This window comes from Neofelis nebulosa, chromosome 6, assembly GCF_028018385.1.
Source record: "Neofelis nebulosa isolate mNeoNeb1 chromosome 6, mNeoNeb1.pri, whole genome shotgun sequence".
In the NCBI taxonomy this organism is placed as follows: domain Eukaryota; kingdom Metazoa; phylum Chordata; class Mammalia; order Carnivora; family Felidae; genus Neofelis; species Neofelis nebulosa.
Genome location: NC_080787.1, coordinates 153,921,412 through 153,942,519, shown reverse-complemented (window position 1 = coordinate 153,942,519; position 21,108 = coordinate 153,921,412). Strand labels below are relative to the sequence as shown.

At 47.4% G+C, this 21,108-nt stretch overlaps 1 protein-coding gene and 1 pseudogene across 10 annotated transcripts in view; one reads left to right on the top strand and one right to left on the bottom strand.

Annotated features, from left to right (window-relative positions):
* AFDN (afadin, adherens junction formation factor) overlaps positions 1-7,966 on the bottom strand; it is a 140,228-nt gene extending 132,262 nt beyond the window's left edge. For 5 of the 10 annotated variants that reach the window (XM_058735910.1, XM_058735912.1, XM_058735921.1 and 2 more), the window contains exon 1: positions 7,616-7,965. In XM_058735910.1, coding sequence (XP_058591893.1) covers positions 7,616-7,720 — 105 coding nt within the window. In that variant the 5' untranslated portion in view covers positions 7,721-7,965. Of the gene's footprint in view, positions 1-7,615 lie in introns of all 10 variants that reach the window. The other 5 variants (XM_058735919.1, XM_058735920.1, XM_058735917.1 and 2 more) reach the window with 3 other exon arrangements.
* Positions 7,967-11,433: 3,467 nt separating this feature from the next.
* On the top strand, positions 11,434-11,546 carry LOC131515642 (U2 spliceosomal RNA; annotated as a pseudogene).
* Positions 11,547-21,108: the final 9,562 nt, after the last annotated feature.

The following is a 21,108-nucleotide window of genomic DNA, read 5'->3' as shown; positions in this document are numbered from 1 at the left end:
AAAGACCCCAAACAGTCAAAGCAATCTTGAGAAGGAAGAACAAGACTGGCAGTATCATGCTCCCTGGTTTCAAACTCTACCTATGAAGCTGCCAAGACAGTATGGCACTGGCACAAAAACAGACACACAGACCAATGGAACAGAACAGAGAATTCAGAAATAAACCCACATTTATACAGCCAATTAATCTTCACCAAAGGAAAAAGAATTATACAACCCAGAAAAAACAGTCTCTTCAATAAATGGGGTTGGGAAAACCGTACAACTACATACCAAAAAATGAAACCAACCGGACCACTTTCTTTTACCATATACAAAAATAAACTCAAAATGGATCAATAAAAACTTATCTGTAAGATGGGAGACTATAAAACTCCTGTAAGAAAACTCAGGCAGTAAATTCTTGGATCCTGGTCTGAGCAATATCTGTTTGGATTTGTTTCTTCAGACAAGGGCAACAAAAGCAAAAATAAATGAATAAAACTACATCAAATTAAAAAGATTCGGCAGAGCAAAGGAAACCATCAAAAAAAAGGGGGGGGGGGGGGTAATGTACACAATGGGAGAAAATACTTGCAAACCACATATCACATATACCCAAACAAAGAGTTCACACAATGCAATAGTGAAAGAAAAAAATCAATTAAAAAATAGGCAGAGATTTTTTTTTTTATCTGGGGGCACCTGGGTGGCTCAGTCGGTTAAGCGTCCGACTCTTGATTTCGGCTCAGGTCATGATCCTGATCAGGGTCTGTGAGTTCGAGCCCCATATTGGGCTCTGCGTGGCCAGCGCAGCGGCCAGCGCCGACCCTGATTAAGATATTTTCTCTCTCCTCTCTGCCCCTCCCCACTCGCGCACTCTCTCTCTCTCTCTCTCTCTCTCAAAATAAATAAACATTTTTAAAAAATGGGCAGAAATTGTGAATGGACATTTTTCAAAAGAAGACATACAGAAGGCCAACACGTGCATGAAAAGATGCTCAACATTAGTCCTCATCAGGAAAACGCAAAGCAAAACCCCAAGAAGCTACACTTCACACCTGTTAGGGTGGCTGTTACCCAAGAGACAAGAAATAACAGCTGTTGGTGAGGATGCGGAGAAGAGGGACCCCTCGTGCACTGTTGGTGGGAATGCAAAGTGGTGCAGCCACTGTGGAAAACAGTACGGAGGTTCCTCAAAAATTTTTAAATAGAACTACCCACCATACAATCCAGCAACTCCACTTCTGGGTATTTATCCAAAGAAAACCAAGAGACTAATTCAAAAAGATACAGGCACCCCTCTGTTCACTGTAGTCTTATTTACTACAGCCCAGATATGGAAGCAACTTCAGTGGTCATCAATGTATGAATTTGAATAAAGATGTGGTATACATACACCATGGATTATTACTCGGCCATTAAAAAAAAATAAAATCTTGCCATTTACAACAACATGGATAGACCTGGAGAGTATTATGCTAAGTAAGTCAGAGAAAGAAAAATACCATATGACTCCACTTATGTGAAGTCTGAAAAGCATTAACAAACACCACCAATGACAACAAAAATAGAAATAGACTCAAAGATACATAAAATAATTGTCAGAGGCGAGAGGGGGTGGAGGAGGGACAAAAGAAGGGAAGGAGAGTGAAAGGTACAAACTTCCATTTACAAGATAAATACGACCTGGAGATATCATGCACAACGTAGGGACTTTAGTTAATAACACGTAACAACTCTGAACAGTGACAGGTGGTAGGCAGATTTATTGTGGAATCTCCTCCTAATGTCCGTAAATGGGTATGAATGCTGGGTCACTATGTTGTATACCTGAAACTAATAATGTTGTACGGCAACTGCATTTTCATCACTCTCACTCACTCACACACACACACACACACACACACACACACGCCACAGTAAAGCGTGCTGTGTGTAAATGAACGTAAAAACATGACCCTGCAAACAAGTGCAACAGAAGTTCACGTCATTTTCTGTAGGCCACGCAATGTAATTTTCTTTGACACCAAATTTTTTTTTGAACAAAAGTACAGAAGTCTTGGCTACTTTCCAGTCACAGTAAGCTACTCAATTTCAGTTCCTCTAAATAATTTCATTCGTGACACACACCTGTAAACTTGCAAGTATGAAACTTCAAATTATCCTTACGTTCTGGAGTCAACTATCAGGAAAACATCTTCGACGTGGGCTATTTCACCTTAAAAAGTACATGTACTTCCTAAGTTAAATCATAACACAATTTTGGTCAATCACATATGCCAAAATGCTGAGTGAAGTTTCACATTTGTATTGTTGCTAGAACCAAACCTCGACCAGATGACCGAGACGGGCAAAGGAAAGCCCTCACGAAACCCCTCACTAGCCCTCGGCCTGCTTGATTTAGCCCCGAGGCAGGACTGGAAATGTTAAGACAAGCTTCTGCTCATTCACAGTAATGCATAAAGACGGTCCAGCTTTGACAACATGCCCACACCTGCCATCAACTCATACATACGGGGATCCTAGCTAGAAGCCCACCGATGGATTCTCAGGTCCGCCAGCCCTCAGTGGCAGCTAACAGGCGGGGGGTGCACCCCGACCTGGCTGATGGGTCTGGGAGATGTGGCCGAACTGCTTAGAATCTAACTCAAGTGTACATGTAGGTCAATTCTTCAGCTCTCTCCTAGGCTTCTTCAAGGTGAATGAGCATATCCTAACTACAATCGGCCAGGAAAATAAGAGAAACAGCAAACTTTTGAACAAAAATCAACAGAATTTACCTAACCTGAAAATAATTTTCAGTTATTCAAGAGATCAGTTTAGCTTTATGTACCATGAGTAGTATTCATATCCATTTCATTTACAATAAAGGAAAACAGATTTACATCACGATAATTGCTAGGATTACTTTTTAGCGTTTTCTGACTTCATGCCTAAGCTCAAGTCTGGTAAAACTGTTTATAAACAGAATCACCAATGCCTGGTAATAACGTTTTGCACACAACTGCTCGATTAAATCCTTAACGACATAACACCAAGCCTTCTCTTCTGCCGCTTCCCACCAACTTGGTACATGCCCTGACCGTCTGTGACTCCGACTCTTTCAAGAATACGGCAGAACCACTTCCACTGCTGTGCTATTAACCACAACCAAAACTTGACAGTTCTAGAAAAGACCAGTTACAACAGTTACCTGCCATTAAGTCTATAAACTGCAGAAATTAAAATTAGTTTTCATCGGCAAGAGGAGAGCAAATTGAAGCTGGGCTCGATGCGCTTTCAATTTAAGATGTGAGACGATGTGAGACAAGGGTTTCACCTCAGACTGACCGGCTCACACCCATACAGACCTAAAACTCAACCAGTTATTACAGGAAAGAAAGGTTAAAAAAAAAAAAAAAAAGGTTACAACCACCACTGAGTTCCAAGTCAAAAAAAAAAGACAGAGATGCCTATAAATACTACAAACACATCATCGGCCACTGCCTGTATCATTATGTATTAGTCACCAACAAAAGGGATCTTCTGAAGTATCGATGTTCAACAGCCCAACTGCTGTTTTCAAAACAGTCTCAAATACAGTTCAGGGGTATGATGCAGCATAGGTACAACCTAAGTACTAGTCTGGAACACAGATGGAGCTATAAATTATGCAACTTATCACTACTTCCTACTCCACCCCTGCTGACAAACCAGAAGTTGTTTTTTACGCACACCTCTGGGTAACATGAATCACCGCATTACTTCCCCAGATTAACCAGAATATTAAAATATGACACATTCACCTTCAACAAAGCACATGTGGGTGTCTGTGCAAATTCTAGATTATTTTTTCCCATCGGGGCAAAAAGAAGACAATGAGCTCAATAAATTATTTTTAAGAAACTGACTTTAAGAACTACCTCACGGGGGCGCCTGGGTGGCGCAGTCGGTTAAGCGTCCGACTTCAGCCAGGTCACGATCTCGCGGTCCGTGAGTTCGAGCCCCGCGTCAGGCTCTGGGCTGATGGCTCGGAGCCTGGAGCCTGTTTCCGATTCTGTGTCTCCCTCTCTCTCTGACCCTCCCCCGTTCATGCTCTGTCTCTCTCTGTCCCAAAAATAAAAATAAAAAACGTTGAAAAAAAAAATTAAAAAAAAAAAAAGAACTACCTCACGAAGTAAAAGGGTCCACCGCCTAGAATAGTTTTTGCATTTAGGTGTAACCTTTATGCAAAAGAGAAACACGTGAAAAGATAAATCTTTAAAAGCCTAACCAATACACTGCAGTCAGTTTTTAAGAGGCACATGCCCCACGTCTGGTCGGGAGTAAAGGTGTGTACGGAAAGGACGCCGTATTCACCGCTGCTTTTCCACAAGAGTAAATTCCTAAGCCCTTGCTCTCATGAAATCAGGAAGAGAAACACAAACCAAGGGCTACAACGAACGCCAAGACTGGGATGAGTTAAACAAGAGAACGCCACAAGCCAGACGGAGACCTCTGGGGAAGCAGAGAAGCCCTCTCCCGCGAAGGCGGAAGTGAAGATTAGCAAGAAGTGTTCTACCAGGACAAGTAGCAAGAAATCACGAAAAGCAAGCAAGCCTCAATATGAAGAAAAGAACAGGACCAAAAAGCTTTAAGATCTTATTAGGAGCCATCGTTTTCCACAGGAATCAAGACCTTAATTCAACTTAACACCAATCTCCTAGTGATAAAATATCAACGTTAAGTTTAGATCAACTCTCGTTTTAAAATTCCAAAAGAATCTAGGAGCCAAGTGAGGAAGGGGTTGAAAAATACGCGGTAAGATATGACCTGCTTTTTGCGTGGAAGCTCTCCTTTTACACATAAATGTGAATCTGAAAGAAAAAAGTAAACTTATTAACCAGGTCGATTTTAGAACGTACTCAGATTTTCTTAAAAAGTAATGTAATCCAAACACCAAGTTTATCAACTTACTAAACACAGAAGCCACAGAAATATCAGTGATTATCAGGATTGCCCGAAATCACCAGCCACAGATGATTAACATAGTTATACAATTTGATAACAAATACTGATCACTGTACCCTCCTCCTCAGAAAAGCAAACAACAGAAAATAAACCACAACTATACTCTCCTATCCGTACATGGAAAGATTATCCAAATATTTAAAGATAAGGAGGCTTAACGCGCATTGTTAAAGTCAAATTCTGGAGTAAATTTGCCTAACATTTATTGAAAATAACAAAGGCCTAGATCGTGCTTACATTCTTGTAGAAAACTAAGGAAAATGATTTGTGATGGCCAAACAGAGTAACAATTCATCATCAGATGGTACAAACTTCTAGACATGAGTTTAGATACAGCAATGGGAACCCGTGAGCCTTGAAACATTGGTTTAGAGAAACACTAACATGAAGGTTTACCTGCATCATAATGAAAAACACAACATGTTAAATGTGAAAGTCAACTTCCAAGGCCAGAATAAATTTAATAGTATGCAAAGATTCCCCAAAAAACTTAATATTAAGCATGAACGAGGTTCTAGAAAATGAAACTAATATAAATAACACAAAGACATTTTTAAAAGCCAATTTTCTTTGTTATGAAAAGCTCTCCCATATAATTCTGGAGAATCATTTCTAAAAAGAGATCAAGCATAAGTGGGGAGAAAAAACTAACTGAAATTCACGACCACGATCCAAAACAGTCCTTCAAATTTGCTTTGCTTCAAGACACTTACAGAGGCACTTTTCACCCTCAGAGTAACCATGGAAAATAAAAAGCACTCTCCAAATGACAGGCCAGTTTTAGTAACTACTAATATCTCTAAGAGAATAGAGAAAAAGTTTCAAGTGAGTGCTTAAAAATGGAATTTTTTGAAACCAATTAACTATAATCTGATTCTGGTTTAGGTTTTTTAACATGCCAACTGAATTCAAAATCTCAAACAGTAAACTGAAATATCTATTACTAAATTGAAAAACTCTTCCTTTTCTCAACCAGACTTGGGAAATCTCTAAAAAACACAATTATAAATAGATTCATTCATACAGAAAAACAAAACAACCACGTTCCAAGAAAATATTTTACATCCGAATTTTTTTAACCAGAGAGAAGAAAAATGAGCCCATTGTTCTCAAAGACAACATCGTACTAAGAGTCAAATTCTTGCCCGTCCGTCGCCTTTCAGAAGACGTGCTGGTAAGTCTACGAACGAACACGAGTACGTGTTACCAGGTCTGCCTCCTAGGACCTAAGTGAAAATCATTTAGGAGGATGGGCTGTGAATCAGGAGTAACTTACCAGTGTGGAAACTGGCAAGCGAAGCTCACAATGCGTATTAATATTCAAGTAAGGACTGAGATGAATGGCTCTGCCCAGCAAGGCGGAAGAAATCCCTCCACCGCAGACAAGACCAAGAGGTTGAACACGGAAACGTCAACGTTACTCAAACGGACGAACTGGAGTCTGGCGACAGGAGAGAATGCTCACGACAATGTTCCCATCTGCCCACTCGATGGGCGCCTGAAGGCTGGTGTGGGAGCAAATAACACCGACCCCGAAGTGGCTGTTGGAGCCAATCAAGACTAGGTGCTGGGAAAACAGTCCCCCCGGAGTGCTGGCGCCCGGTGCAAGGTGCACCGCACGGCTACGCCCGGGATCCGCACTCGCCCGCAAGCGTTCACGTCCACCCTAACCCGCACGACCCCTCCGGTCCCGGCTGAGCGGGACTCGAACCCAGCCCGCAAAAACCCTGGAAAGCCTTCCAGCCGCTCGGCCATAAACAACTGCCATTGTCCCGGGCCAGGAGCGAGTGTGACTTCCTCCTCTTCCCGGGAGCACGCCCAGGGCTGGGCGCCCCCCGGCGAGGCCCGGGAGCCGCCGAGCGACCCTGCCCGGCCCCGCCCCCGCCCCGCCGGGTCACCGCGGACGCCCGCCCCGGGGCCCGGCCCGGCGGGGGGAGGGGCGCTCCGGCTTCAACCTGGGAGGCCGGCGACGAATGGGAGAAAGCCTTTCTTTCCAAGGGAGTTCAATTCCGGGCCGCGTTATCAGCAAATGCGCACGATTAGAACTTTCCTGATATTTACTCTACTCTCGCGGCTGGCAACCCCCGAGTTTGCAAACCCACTGGAGCAAAACACCGCCGGTCACATGCTCGCCCGAGTGACAAAGGTCCGCGTTACCCACAGCCCGGAGCGCCGCGGACCCCGCGCCGCAGTCAGGGGGAAACGCGGTAAAGTCACGCCCGCCTCCCGCCGCAGGGCCTCTCGGCGCGCGACCCCCGCGCCCCCCGCCCAACCGCGGCCCCCCCCCCCCCCCGAGCCCGGCCCGCGCCCCCCGCGTTCTGCCCGCCGACCCCGCCCCCGGCCCCGCCCCCCCGGCCCCCAACCCCCGGCCGGGCCCGCGACCGCGCCCCCGGTTCCCCGCGGGGCACGCGACCCCCCCGCCCCCCGCGGCACAGGTGACGCCGCCGCACCCGCGCCCGGCCCCGCGCGGGGATCTCCCCCCCCCTCCGCCACCACCCGGGCCCCGGGGCGCAGAGTGGGGCCCGGGGGCGGGGTCGGCGGCGGGGGGGGGGGGGGGACGGCGCCGCCGGGGCTCGGGGAGCGGGGCGGCCTGAGGGGCTCGGCGGAGGGGGAGGGGCGGCCCCGGGAGGGGAAGGACGCTCACCTCGGTGGGCTGGCTGATCTCGAACAGGTCCAGCCGGTTGGCGTTCCAGTGGTGGATGATGTCGGCCAGCTTCCGCCGCTCCTCGTCGCGGCCGCCCGCCGACATCCTCCCGGCCGCGCTCCTCGGCCCGCGCCGCCGCGGGGGTCGGGGCCGGGCCGGGTGGGACCGCGCGCGCCCACAGGTCCGCGGGCCCGGCCGCCCCGCGCTCGGCCGCCTCCGCCCGGCCGCCCCGCGGGCTCCGCAGCCTCCTCGGGCTCCCGGGCTCCTCGGCCGCCTCGGCCGCCTCGGCCGCCTCAGCCGGCCCGCCCCGCGTCAGCCCCGCCGACCGGTGTGCGCCCGAGCGCCCGCACACGCCGCCCGCGCGCCCCGCCCCGCCCCGCCCTGCCCGCCGTGCGCGCCCCCGCGCCCGCGTGCCCGCCCCCGCGCGCCCGCGCCGCCGCACCTCGGGCGGCCTCCGCTAGGTGCTGCTGCGCCGGCCGCCGACAGGCCGCCGCGCGCCGGGCCGCCTCACCTCCTGCGCGCCGGGGCGGGGCGGGGCCGGGGCCGGGGCGGGGGTCGAGGGGCGGGCGGGGCGGGGCGCGGGCGGGGGGGCGGGGTTCGGACGCTGCTGGGTGCCGATGGCGCTGGTTTGCCGGGTGCCGGGTTCCGACGCGGCTGGGTTGGAACGCGTGGGTCTGGGTTCCGACGGTGCTGGGCTGGAGGGTGCCGGACTGCGGGGATGCTGGGTTTGCAGGGTTCTGGGTTCTGACGGGCGGGGCTGGGTTCGGAGGGGGCTAGGTTCGAACGGGTGGGGCTGGGTTCCGACCATTTGGGTTTGCAGGGTGCTGGGTTCCAACGAGCAGGGCTGGGTTGGGAGGGTGCTGGGTTCCGACGGGCGGGGCTGGGCTCCGAGGGGTGGTGCCGGGTTCGCACGGGCGGGGCTGGTCTGGGACGGATGGGTGTGGGCAGTCAAGGGTGGAGGGACAGAAGAACGCAGGCAAAACTCCCCGAGGGCGGGCTGGAGGGCGCGGGAGTCTGGCAGGTACTGACCTATGCAGCAGGGCCTGTGTCCTGCTCCCTTGTCACCCCGCCCGGTTTCCCGCGGGTGTCTCTTGGTCACCAACGGACCCCATCCGGGGCGATTCCCTTTTTGTTGGGGTCAAATCAGAGCGCACCTCTTGGAGCTGCTTTCTTCTGAGGAGGGTGAATTATCATGGTGAGTGCGTGTATTTCAGAGATGAGGTTTGTGAAACCCTTGCCGTGCTCTGGGAGGCGAGCCTCTCCTCTGCTCTCCTGCTGAGGCCTCCACGCTGTTGTCCGCTATTTCCATGCAGGGCAGGGTGAAGCTGGGGTGTCCAGCTCCCCTGGTGTGTATCCATTCAGATAACACATCTTTTCTCAGGCAAATGACGTCTACAAAACTCCACAGACGCAGAGCACGGAGTTTGCAAACTTAAAATGATAGAGAGGGGAAGAGTCATTTGACCTTCCCTTTTTCTGCTACCCCTTAACCCCCCACGGTAAAGCCTCTAAGTGTCCCGCTTGATGTGGACACCTAAAATTAATTTCAGTAGCAAGTTTTCTAAATTTTAGGAATGTTTGTCTCATTAGCTGCTTCCTCTTTAACTGCCCCCTAGCCCTCCCCCCCCCCCGCCTCTCAAAAATGTTTTTCTGACTGCAGAACACATGCCACCAGACTATGTCCTCCGTGCCACGCGTACAGGTGAAGTTGGTTTCTTATATGATCTGCGATGTGTTGTAACAAAAAGCCTTGGTCTCTGAAATGCCAAAGCTAAGTAATGAAAACAGTGAGTTATATTTGACAAAGCCTCTTTATTTTTGTCATTACTCCGTCTTCCAGTGTGGAGATAGTTTTTCTCTCCACCCATCGGGTTTCTTCTTTTGTAGGAGAGAAGAGAAGCCGATCATGCCTGCTGGGTTTTGTCTTCGGCTTTCTTTTCTACTGTACTCGTCCAGTAGAGCGACATAAGGAGGCTTTTCAGCAGAGAAGCCTGAGGTGTTGAACCAGTGCCATGGGGGAATGAATTCTTCCACAGTTCTGTCGTCTTCCTTCCCAAAATTAGAGCGTGGTGATTTTGCAGAACAGCCTGTGTGTACGAATGCCACCTTCATGTTCTGGCATTCTGTTCCTTCATACCTTGAAGTTCTGGCGCTGCTCTCTTGACCCAAGTTGTGTTGCCTTTCGGTTTGGTTTTGTGTTCGTAGGGACCATCAGGGGGCCAGGGCCGCTCAGAACTGTCTAGCTAGGCTCCCCACGTGCCCTGCGTGTCGTTAGCCACAATGTCAGCGGAGGTGACAGTAAGAGCTTTATTCCTGGTGGTGCTGTTCCCAAGAGTGACTTCGCCCTTAAAGAATTACGTAGCTTGCCAAGCTGGCGAGTGGGTTGCTGGGGTCCAAAGTAAGTGCACTATAGTGTTGCTGGAGGAAGCTCAGTATCGCAAGAAGATAAGCACGGGCGCCCTGCGGTGTTATTCTTGTCATAAAAATGCACAAAATGTAGGGCGCACACAAAATGCCCGCAGGGTGACACGGGACACACCGAAGTCTCTTAGTCAGTGTTAATTATTGCAGTTTTCATGAATCTCATCAAGAGTCCCCCTCTGTATGTTGTATGAGCGGTATAGTAACATCCAAACTACAATTCATAGTAGATCCCAACCAGCATGAGTTTATTGACAAAGGTTTAAAAGCAACCTGAAATCCATAGAACACGTACAGTTCGGAAGTCGTGACGAGCCAGTATCTATTTAGGCCATGAGAGTGTTCAGGCTGGCATTCTTCCGCTAACGGTCATTGTCCAAGACCTCAAGATAATATACTGAGACCTGTGTTACTTTTGATGCTACATTATAAAAATAAGTAGACACGATCTTCTATTTTCAGCGTACTGCTGAGTTCTGGTACATTTAAGAAATTGGATTTAAGTGCTAGTCAAGAGATGTTGTATAAAAATGAATTCATTATTTATTATTCTTTATTATTTATTTATTTATGAAACAATTTATTATTGACCCCACTTTACAGACAGAGAATCAGAGAAGTGACATCACACACTAGGCTGAAGGTGAGCCAAGCTATATTGGGCGAGTCCTTAAAAGATCTTTTTCATCTATGGGTCTGTTGTTTTTTTTTTTTAATTTTTTTTTCAACGTTTTTTATTTATTTTTAGGACAGAGAGAGACAGAGCATGAACGGGGGAGGGGCAGAGAGAGAGGGAGACACAGAATCGGAAACAGGCTCCAGGCTCCGAGCCATCAGCCCAGAGCCTGACGCGGGGCTCGAACTCACGGACCGCGAGATCGTGACCTGGCTGAAGTCGGACGCTTAACCGACTGCGCCACCCAGGCGCCCCTCTATGGGTCTGTTTTAAGACGTATTTTCCACTTTGTATTTAGCTTTTGGTTTTCTTTTTTTAAACTATTATTTTATTTTCACTTACACTATTAAAAAAGTAAGAGCTCCTGCCTAAATCTGCATTGATCTACAAATATTTCTAAATATCTCTGTCTTGGGGTGCCTGGGGGACTCAGCCAGTGGAGCGTCCGGCTTCCGCTCAGGTCACGATCTCACGGTTCGTGGGTTCAAGCCCCGTGTCGGGCTCTGTGCTGACGGCTCAGAGCCTGGAGCCTGCTTCGGATTCTGTGTCTCCCTCTCTCTCTTGCTCTCTCTCTCTCTCTCTCTCAAAAATAAATACACATTTTTTAAAAAAAGTAAATATCTCTGTGTAAAACTTAAATCTGCTTAAAACTTTAAAGTACAATGTAATGGGACTAAATGTATGAGAACAAATAAATAATGATATTTTAAAATTCTGGTTAATCGCTTCTCGGCCTTTTGGCTAAGATCAAGTGTAAAATTCTGGTTAAGCTCTGAACCTAAAAAAAAATTTTTTTTTAATATTACAGAAACCAGGTTCCAAGACCAACCAAATGTAATAAACCTATTCCTGCCTCAATTTTCACAAGCTCTGGAAAATAGAAAATGCCAAGAGAAAGATTAGGAGCTTAATCCATCTCAGAAGTACAAAGGGTACAAACATATCAAGTATGTTTCATGACCTACAGGTCATTTCATTTTCTAGCCACTAATAAACTTCCTATTTTAGTAAATTAATCACATTTTGAACTATTTTAATCCCATAATCATCCAGATCATCTATGAGCACTTTGGCTCGATCCGTTAGCTCAGAGGATGGTCTTCCCATAAAACCTCAAGTGAAGGGATGTGATAAAGTTACAAAACGCAAACTTGCTGGGTGAACTGCCTGCCACGCTATCTGCCAGGTGAACGTTAGTTACTATGGAAAGCTAAATAACCAGACTCTTCCTCTGTCTAAGCCATGGCTAGGAGGTCAGTGTTGTTAAGTTAGCTTAAGAAAAGAGAGAGATTCCAGAGGAATGGTCTCCAGAAGTAAGTAGGGTACCTGTTACTTCACTGATAAGCAGAGGAACGTAGCTGCAAATTCTTTCTGCGTTGTATTCCCAGGTTGTTGATAGTTAACTTTCAGGTTACCCGGCAGAATTTTCAGGAAACGAGTTTTCATAGAGAAAGCAGAGATACAAAAAGGACTTAAAATAGGAATTTAATCTTACCAACTCTAACGTCTGTGGTTCAGTGTGTCTGCTAGCATTTTATAAATTAAGATAATGCTGCAAAACCTACCAAATCTTAAATAGATAAGATATTTACACAGGATGCAAAGGAAATAGATGGCGTGCGTGTGTGTGTGTGTGTGTGTGTGTGTGTGTGTGTGTGGGACGTTAGAGGGGAATCATACCTTGTGAACACTGGTCACTTGCCCTTAATGTGTTGGACAATCGCTTCATGGTACTTTGGCTTACCTGAGGCCCCCTTAGTGCCCAGGACCCATCTTACTGAGTCTGTTTCTGTTCCCCACTCCCAGTACTGAATGCAGCACGGTGCTTTGCCAGCAACCAGCGTTTGCTGAGTAACCGCGGACTGGAGTGGAGGCCGCTGTGGGGGGTGGCACACCCTCCACAGTCACCAGCCCTCGGTCAAGTGAGTGATCTTTGCAAGGCTGGACTCCACAGCACGGAAGCCACATTTTCCACCCAGCCTTTCGCCTGTTCTCTAGATAAGAAAAGGTAGGGTCTCGACAGTGGGGCCGGAAGGAGAACGTGTGTCTGCCTTGTCCCTGGGTCTTGATCTACTGAGTGGCTTTAACGTGACTCCGTCCATTGGCTGCCATTGATTCAAAAGAAGCGAAGAGAATGCGGGAGACATTATGAAAGGCAGGTTCTAAGGTGAGCTAAATGTAATAAGGCAGATGCCAGCCCCAATGTGCGTAGGCTCCGGGAAATATAAAGTATCAGGGAAAAGATTAGGAATGTGACAGACCTCAGGAAAGCAAATGGCACAGATATGTCAGCTATGACTCTCCACGGCTCGTGCCGTTTCCTCCTAGAAAGTGGGTACGATATAGAAGTATATAAATAAATAAACAGTGCCATGCAATTACTTATATAAATGTATAAGTTATGTATCATTGTCCAGTACATATTGTATGCTGATATACAGAATATGTATAATTTTGCTAGAAAAAAATTTTTAAATTTTTTAAATGTTTTTTTATTTATTTATTTTTGAGACGGAGACAGAGCATGAGCAGGAGAGGGGCAGAGAGAGGGGGAGACGCAGAATCCGAAACAGGCTCCAGGCTCCGAGCCGTCAGCACAGAGCCCGACGCGGGGCTCGAACTCACGGAGTTTGAGATCGTGACCTGAGCCGAAGTCGGACGCTTAACCGACTGAGCCAGCCAGGCACCGTGCTAGAAAACATTTTTAAATGCAAACTCCCATTAAAGTTTATTTCAGCAAGTAAAAACACAGGCCGAATGAAGGAAGCATGGACGTAAATGCTTTACCAGCAGTAAAAACTGGAGAAACCAAGAGAAGTGAATGTTGAGACACGTGTTTGTTCATGGGAAACCCAGAAGTGGAATATCTCCGGACTTCGCCCCGGCCTCTCCTTTATCCACCAGCATCTCTGGAAGTCAAAAGTACCAAATTATAAGTGTTTGCTTTTGGAAATGCAGTACAACATCAACATTTTCAAAAGTGCTTGGGGTGCCTGGGGGGCTCAGTCGGTTGAGCGTCTGACTTTAGCTCAGGTCATGATCTCACTGTTCGTTCATGAGTTCGAGCCCCGTGTCGGGCTCTGTGCTGACAGCTCGGAGCCTGGAGCCTGTTTCGGATTCTGTGTCTCCCTCTCTCTCTGGCCCTCCCCTGCGCGCTCTCTATCTCTCTCTCTCTCTCTCTCTCTCTCTCTCTCATAAATAAACGTTAAAAAGGTTTTTAAAAAGTGCTAATGTTGCAAAATTTTGTGAAAAGTGAAAATCGTGGCCTAAGGCTTCGGTCAGGATGGCGTTGTGTTTGTGGTGGAAACGCCGGTGCCATGCACGTGCACCTGTTCTGAATAGACACCAATGAGAGGAGGAAGACAGAGAAAATGTAAAATTAGAGAGTACCGGAAACAACGCAGACATCGTTGAGGATCCGCATCTGGACAGAAGTGCACAGCAGTGGGAAGGAGCTGGAGGGGCCATCCTGCTGGACCTGGGGCCCCGAGCAGGCCGATCCCGGAAGGAATTGAGGTCCCGTAGGGTAGTGGGAATGACAGTGCCCACGGGGAGAGGAGGAAACACTGACCCAGCCTTCTGACCGGAGGTGAGCTAAGCCAGGCGGTGGTGTATCTGGATGCCTCCTGCCAGGACAGCACGTCTTGCTCCAGGGTGAGGGCCCCACTCGGACCAGGTCAAGGTCTTTGTTAGCCAGAGGGAGGCATGGGCACTGCGAGAGTGGGAGAGAGAGACTGTGAGAATCACCACCTAGGATGAGCTGACCAGCCCCAAATTCCAAAACGTGTGCAAAAACCAAATGCTAAAGGACCATCCAAAGCAGCAGTTGAAAGATGAATTCACTCCAGATAAAACACAAATAATGAAACATTCCGAAAAGAGCTTTAAATACATGTATAGGAAACATAAAGAACTATATGATGAGATAATACTCATAGAAGGGGGAAAGAAATTGTGAAATAAAGAACGGGCAGAAATAAAGCAAGCATACATTTAAAAAGAACCAACTGGAAATCCTAGAGATGATAAATGTAGCAATTGGCGGAAACACAAAAGGAAGAAGAAACGCGCTGAGGGACGCATCTGGAAAACAGAACGGGAAGAGGTTTTTGAAGATAGGGGTCCAACGAGGGACAAGAGCAATGGGCTAGGAGAGCTGAGTCTACTCTAATTAGAATTCCAGAGAAGCAAAGAGAATGGCAGAGAAACATAATCAAAGCAATAAAAGGTGGGAATTTTCCAGAGTGTCAGAAACACACGAGTCTTCACATTGAAAGTGCTCTCAAACATCAAGCAGGATGAAAGAACGTACCCCCCCCCCCCACCTGGTATAGAGCAGTGAGACCGCCAGGCCAAGGTCAAAGTGGAAATGTTAATAATTACTTCAGAACAGACTACAGATGTGGGAAAAAGGATAGAATCAGAGAACCTAGAAACCACGCCCCTCGCGTGTGAGGGGCAAACCGTAGAAGAGGAAGCTCGGGCTCGGACAGGTGTACTTCTGGACACCCTTGCCCCCGCTCACTTCACTGTCCCCCAGACCCTTAACAGCGTGGGCTTGAATGGCACTGGTCCGCTTACACGTGGATTTTTTACAGTCCCGTACTGCAAATGTATTCTGTCCTCCTTGAGATGTTCTCGATCACATTTACATTTCTCTCACCTTATTGTGAGACGACATTATATCCTGCGTATAATATGCAGTATGTGTTAGCTGTTACGTAATCAGAAGGCTTCTGGCCAACAGTAGGCTATCAGTGGAGAAGGTTGGGGGAAGTCAAAAATCATGCACGTATTTCTGACTCTGAGACACTGGCGTGCCTGACCCCTGCATTGATCAAGGGTCAGCTGTGTTCTAAGTGCCCTGTTGCAATAAAACGATTTCCTGATGTGACGCCACGCCGGAAGGACACGTCGGCGAGTTTTCTGCAGGAAGACCACGCTATGCCATAGCTGAGCACAAATGGCCCAGCTTATAGGGAACCTCTGTAATGCTAGCGATGTGCTTGGATTACAACTGTGATTCCAAAAGTTGGTGGTCATCAGGGTTTCCTAGGGAGCTTTTTAATTTTTTTTTGTAGCTTTCATATGATAGAAAGTTTTCAAGGCCATATCCGTGGACATAATAGTATAGCGGTCTCCCAGACCGTCCCAAACACCACTGTCCCCACAGTCACCCCAGCCAGCGTCACGTACCCTCTACCCTCTTTCCTCATCCCTGACAATAGGCAGGCATTATTTCATTCCATTAGTGCTTCCAATGTATCTTTAGAAGACAAGGACTGTTAAAAATACATATTTTCCTAATACCGTCATAATTTGAAAACAATTGATTTTCAGTCATCAACTATTAAGTCTGTGTTCACATTTCAGAGGACTTTTTGTTTTTTTATTTTTTATTATTTTTTTAAATGTTTATTTGGACAGAAAGTGTGTGCACACAGTGGGGAGAGGGACAGAGGGAGAGAGAGAGAGAGAATCCTAAGCAGGCTCTGTGCTCAGCAAAGAGCCTGACGTGGGGTTCTATCTCACGTCCCTGGGATTGTGACCTTAGCCAAAATCAAGAGTCGGGCACTCAACCAACTGAGCCACCCTGGCGCCCCCAGAGGATTTATTAAACCTACACATTCGCTCAGCCCTAGACACAGAATCAAGATCCAGAATCTGTGCATTTGACGTCTCCCTGAGTGATTCCAGTCGGTCTGACAACCGCTGGCTTAGATGACATTTTAGATCCTTCTTGACCTTGAGGCTGTGACACACACATCTGCAATCACACCCAGGTGAGGCTGTCTCCCTCATGTCACTGAACCAGGATGGGAATCCACTCCGCACCTGTTATCTAGGTGTTGGGATGAGAAAGTAGCATGGGGCTGGGGGGGACAAACTCCCAAGTTTGACATCTATCCCTTAACACTAATCGTAGGACCGTGTGAGGGGATCATTATAGCTGAGATCTGGTTTCCGCTGGTGACAAATGAACATCAGGGTGGCAATTACCTGACCGCCCACACGCAGACCCCCCCACACAGTCCAAATTAAGGTACGTGGATGTACTCGCCCAGTGTCCACGGCTACAGAGATGTTTTCATCCTGATTTGAACGCTGGCACCGCAGGGGTTAAAAATGTACGTGACAACAAGGGACGTGCGGGGAGGTTTTTTTTAATAGACGTGAACATAGGTGGAACAGCACGGAAGTATTCGTGCTTATGTGTGTGGAAAAAAAGAAACACGGTAACATTTTAACTTTTTATGCATATTTTTAATTATTAAAAGACACTGCATGAGCAATTCCATTTGTTCAGAACATCGCAGCAAGCCTGCAAGGTCTTGGGACGGATGTAGGCGAGAGAATGCTGTCGTAAGTATCTGACTGGGTGGTGGTTGTTTTGGCTGTGAAGTGTGATCCCTGTGTTCATGACAGCGCAATGTCTGTGACGAATTTGGCACGTTACTGCGAATTTTTAAACTGTTTTCTATATGTGGGAGAAGACACGTGCTCCTCTCCCTGCCCCAGACTATGAAACCGCCTTTCCAGTCCTTTCCGTCCCCGAGACTCACGAGTGTCTCATTGCCGATCCCCTCCCCTTTCCCTCTTTCTCCAGCCCGCACCCCCCCACCCCCGGCCCATCACGTGCCTTTTCCAACTCGGAGGCTTGTCACCCGGATCTCAGGGTTGTTCCCAACTCCCTCCTTTTTCACTTTGCGTGTCCTTCCGGTTTCCTGACGCTGGCAGTCCTCTGTCACGGTGCCCTCCTGGGGTCTTGTTGGACCCTCCCCCCGGTGTCAAACCTGTCCGATCTTCCTAATGCCCCACTGCCATCATGTCATAGCGATTTTCACCCTAACGACACCCTCACAGTCAGTCAGCTCAGCCCAGCTCGTTTTGTTAGCTCAGTTTCCTACTATTTCCCAGGTGAGTTCAAACAAATCGCTCCCTCTCCGTCTTACGAACTTGCCTCTGCTCCCCCACCTCCCCAGCTTTGCTCGAATCTTCCCTCCACTGGGAAGACCCCCTCTGATACCCACTCGGTGAAATCCTAACCATTTCCCTAATCAGTGCTGTTGGCTCGTTTTGATTTTCCTCTACTGAGCATCAGAATGTCACCTTCCACCCCTGTGATGTCAGGCACGGCCACATGACTTGCTCCAAGTAACGAGACGGTACGGAAGCAGGGTGTCGCTTCCGGGTGGAAGTGTTTAAGAGCCGGTGAGTGACCGGCCAGCTCTGTCTTCCTTGGCTGCAGTGCCCGTGCAGGAGCCGGGGAGCCACGACACGGAGCAGCCCAGTCTCAGCCACGACCAGCCCTGCAGGGCCACCGGGGCCCACGGTGGGTGTTAAGCCCTGGAAGTGGGGGGTGGCTACTACCGTGGGACAACTTGCGCCACCACACAAGTGCTGAGCACGGTCTTAGGCTCACACAGACCTGAGGTTGAATGTCATCTGCCCGCCGTTGGCCGTGAGTGGCCAAGCATCCCTCTGAAACCCAGTTTTCTCATCTGAGCAATTGACAGGATGCTCAGGACCCTGAGAGTTAAGCGAGCTGCATGCTTGCAATGTCCAGCCTCAACGTCCAGTTTCAATGTCAGTGTTGAGATCTTCCCTCTTCCTGGCGTTGCAAATGTACAAACCCTGATGTAATTTCAGAGAAGACGATTTATTTGGTCTTCTGCTATTTGTAGGACAATTACAAGACTACACAAATTTTCTGCCCAATGTTTTCGCTGAAGTGTAATCTCTCTCTCTTTTTTAATGTTTATCTATTTAGTTTTGGGGGGAGAGAGAGAGCGTGAGAGCTCGAGCAGGGGAGGGGCAGAGGGAGAGAGAGAGAGAGAGAGAGAGAGAGAGAGAGAGAGAGAGAGAGAGTCCCAAGCAGGCTCCACACTGGCAGTGTGGTTCTTGAGTCCATGAACTGTGAGCTCATGGGCTGAACCGAAATCAAGAGTTGGACAGTTAACCAACTGAGCCACCCAGGTGTCCCAAAGTATAATCTCTTCTATTTTTTTTAAAGAGATTTATTTATTCATTTACAATTTTTTGGATGTTTATTTAATTTTGAGAGGGAGAGAGAGAACTCGAGCAGAGAGGGGCAGAGAAAGAGGCAGACACAATCCGAAGCAGGCACCAGGCTCCGAGCTGTCAGCACGGAGCCCGACGTGGGGCTCGAACCCACGAACCGTGAGATCGTGACCTGAGCTGAAGTCAGACCCTCAACCAACGGATCCACCCAGGCGCCCCACCCCTAATCTCTTCTAAAGTAAGGCACAGATACATATTTCTTTTTCAGATAGTTAATGAGGCAAAATGTAGAATTAATTTGGTTAAATTATTGCATTCTAATATTCATGTCTTGGGGCGCCTGGGTGGTGCAGTCGGTTAAGCGTCCGACTTCAGCCAGGTCACGATCTCGCGGTCCGTGAGTTCGAGCCCCGCGTCAGGCTCTGGGCCGATGGCTCGGAGCCTGGAGCCTGTTTCCGATTCTGTGTCTCCCTCTCTGTCTGCCCCTCCCCCGTTCATGCTCTGTCTCTCTCTGTCCCAAAAATAAATAAAAAACGTTGAAAAAAAAAAATTAAAAAAAAAAATATTCATGTCTTTCTAAAACAAACCTCAGGTGGAATTTTTATCTAAATTGAAAAATCTATTTAAAAACAATTATCAGAAAAGTAAAAAATAATAGAATAAAAAAATGTTTGTTGTTCAAATATGTCTCCAGTTACTTTTGACCTGAATATCTAACTATTTTGAAATATATGACAGATTTTTATTTCAAGGGTTTTTGTTTGTTTGATGCAGATTTGCTGAAGTATTAAGGATGAAATGAATAAACATACCTTCATTACAGAGGTTGCAATTTCCTTGAGAAACTTAAGACATCACTAGCATCTTTTTTTTTTTTTTTTAAATGTTTATTTTTGAGAGAGACAGAGGCAGAATGTGAGTGGGTTAGGGGCAGAGAGAGAAGGAGACAGAATCCGAAGCAGGCTCCCGGCTCCGAGCTGTCAGCACAGAGCCCAAAATGGGGCTCGAACCTATGAACCCTGAGATCATGACCTGAGCCGAAGTCGGACGCTTAACCGACAGAGCCACCCAGGCGCCCCACTGCCATTTTTTAAAACACTAACCTCAACAGTGAGTTTTGAGAGAATTTTCAATGCTTCTACACTTCCGTTTGGATTGGGATGCCAGAAATTGATCCTTTTGTTTCAATAATAAGATTTTTTTCAAGGAGGAAATTGTAACTGTTTATTTCCCACACTTATTTTTTTAAATCTTTTTAAATGTTTATTTATTTTTGAAGGGGAGAGAGAGAGAGAGAGAAGGAGGGGCACAGAGAGAGGGAGACACAGAATCCGAAGCAGGCTCCAGGCTCCGAGCTGTCAGCACAGAGCCCAAGGCGGGGCTCAAACCCACAAACCCTGAGATCATGACCTGAGCCAAAGTAGGACACTTACCTGACTGAGCCACCCAGGTGCCCCGAAAAAATAAAATATTAAAAGGGGCTGTAGCTGGGGTGCCTGGGTGCCTCTGTTGGTTAAGTGTCCAACTCTTGATCTCAGCTTAGGTCATGATCTCACGGTTCATGAGTTTGATCCCTGAGACAGGCTCTGCAGTGTGGAGCTTGCTTGGGATTCTCTCTTTCTTCCTCTCTCCCTGCACCTCCCCCACTCGACCATACTCTCTCTCTCTCTCTCTCTCTCTCTCTCTCTCAAAAATAAGTAAATAAACTTAAAAAGGGGGGGGGGACTGTAGCCAAGAGTGTACATAACAAAGTAATTGACAGACATATGCCCAATGACGGGTGAAATATTTATGTTCTAGCTAAAAACTATTTGTTTAAATATAGAAATTCATGAAGAGATGTCCCTTGTTCCAAGACTAATGCCAAAATGTTACTATTATTTTTTTTTTAGTCAAATGATGTGGTTTACTTGTTGTAGGACAATTTAAGGGGTGGCAAAGCAAGGTGAGTTCCATATTAAAAAAAGTACATTCTAAATACTTTGTCTCGTACGACTTTCTACACCACAAGTCCGCATTTTCACAAGTGACCCTTATTTCTGAGGCCACATACACCTTGCATTAATATGAACAAAGGTTAATATTTTAAGCCAGGGATCCAGCCTGCTTGCTGTTTTTAAATGGTTGAAAAAAATCAAAATGAGAGGTGACACATGACGAAACACTAATTTAAAGCCTAGATATGTACAGTATTAGCTAACAAATAGGGATAAAGTCACAGAAGTAAAAGAAGAGGGAGTATCTGCTTCTCATCAGGCTTGACTTCACTGTACTTGTCAAAAACAAAAAGGCCTCAGATCTCACAGCTCTTCTGGGAGGGCAAGGACAGTTGGCCCAGAAGAAAGAGTTTTAGTCCAAAATGAGATTCCCGAAG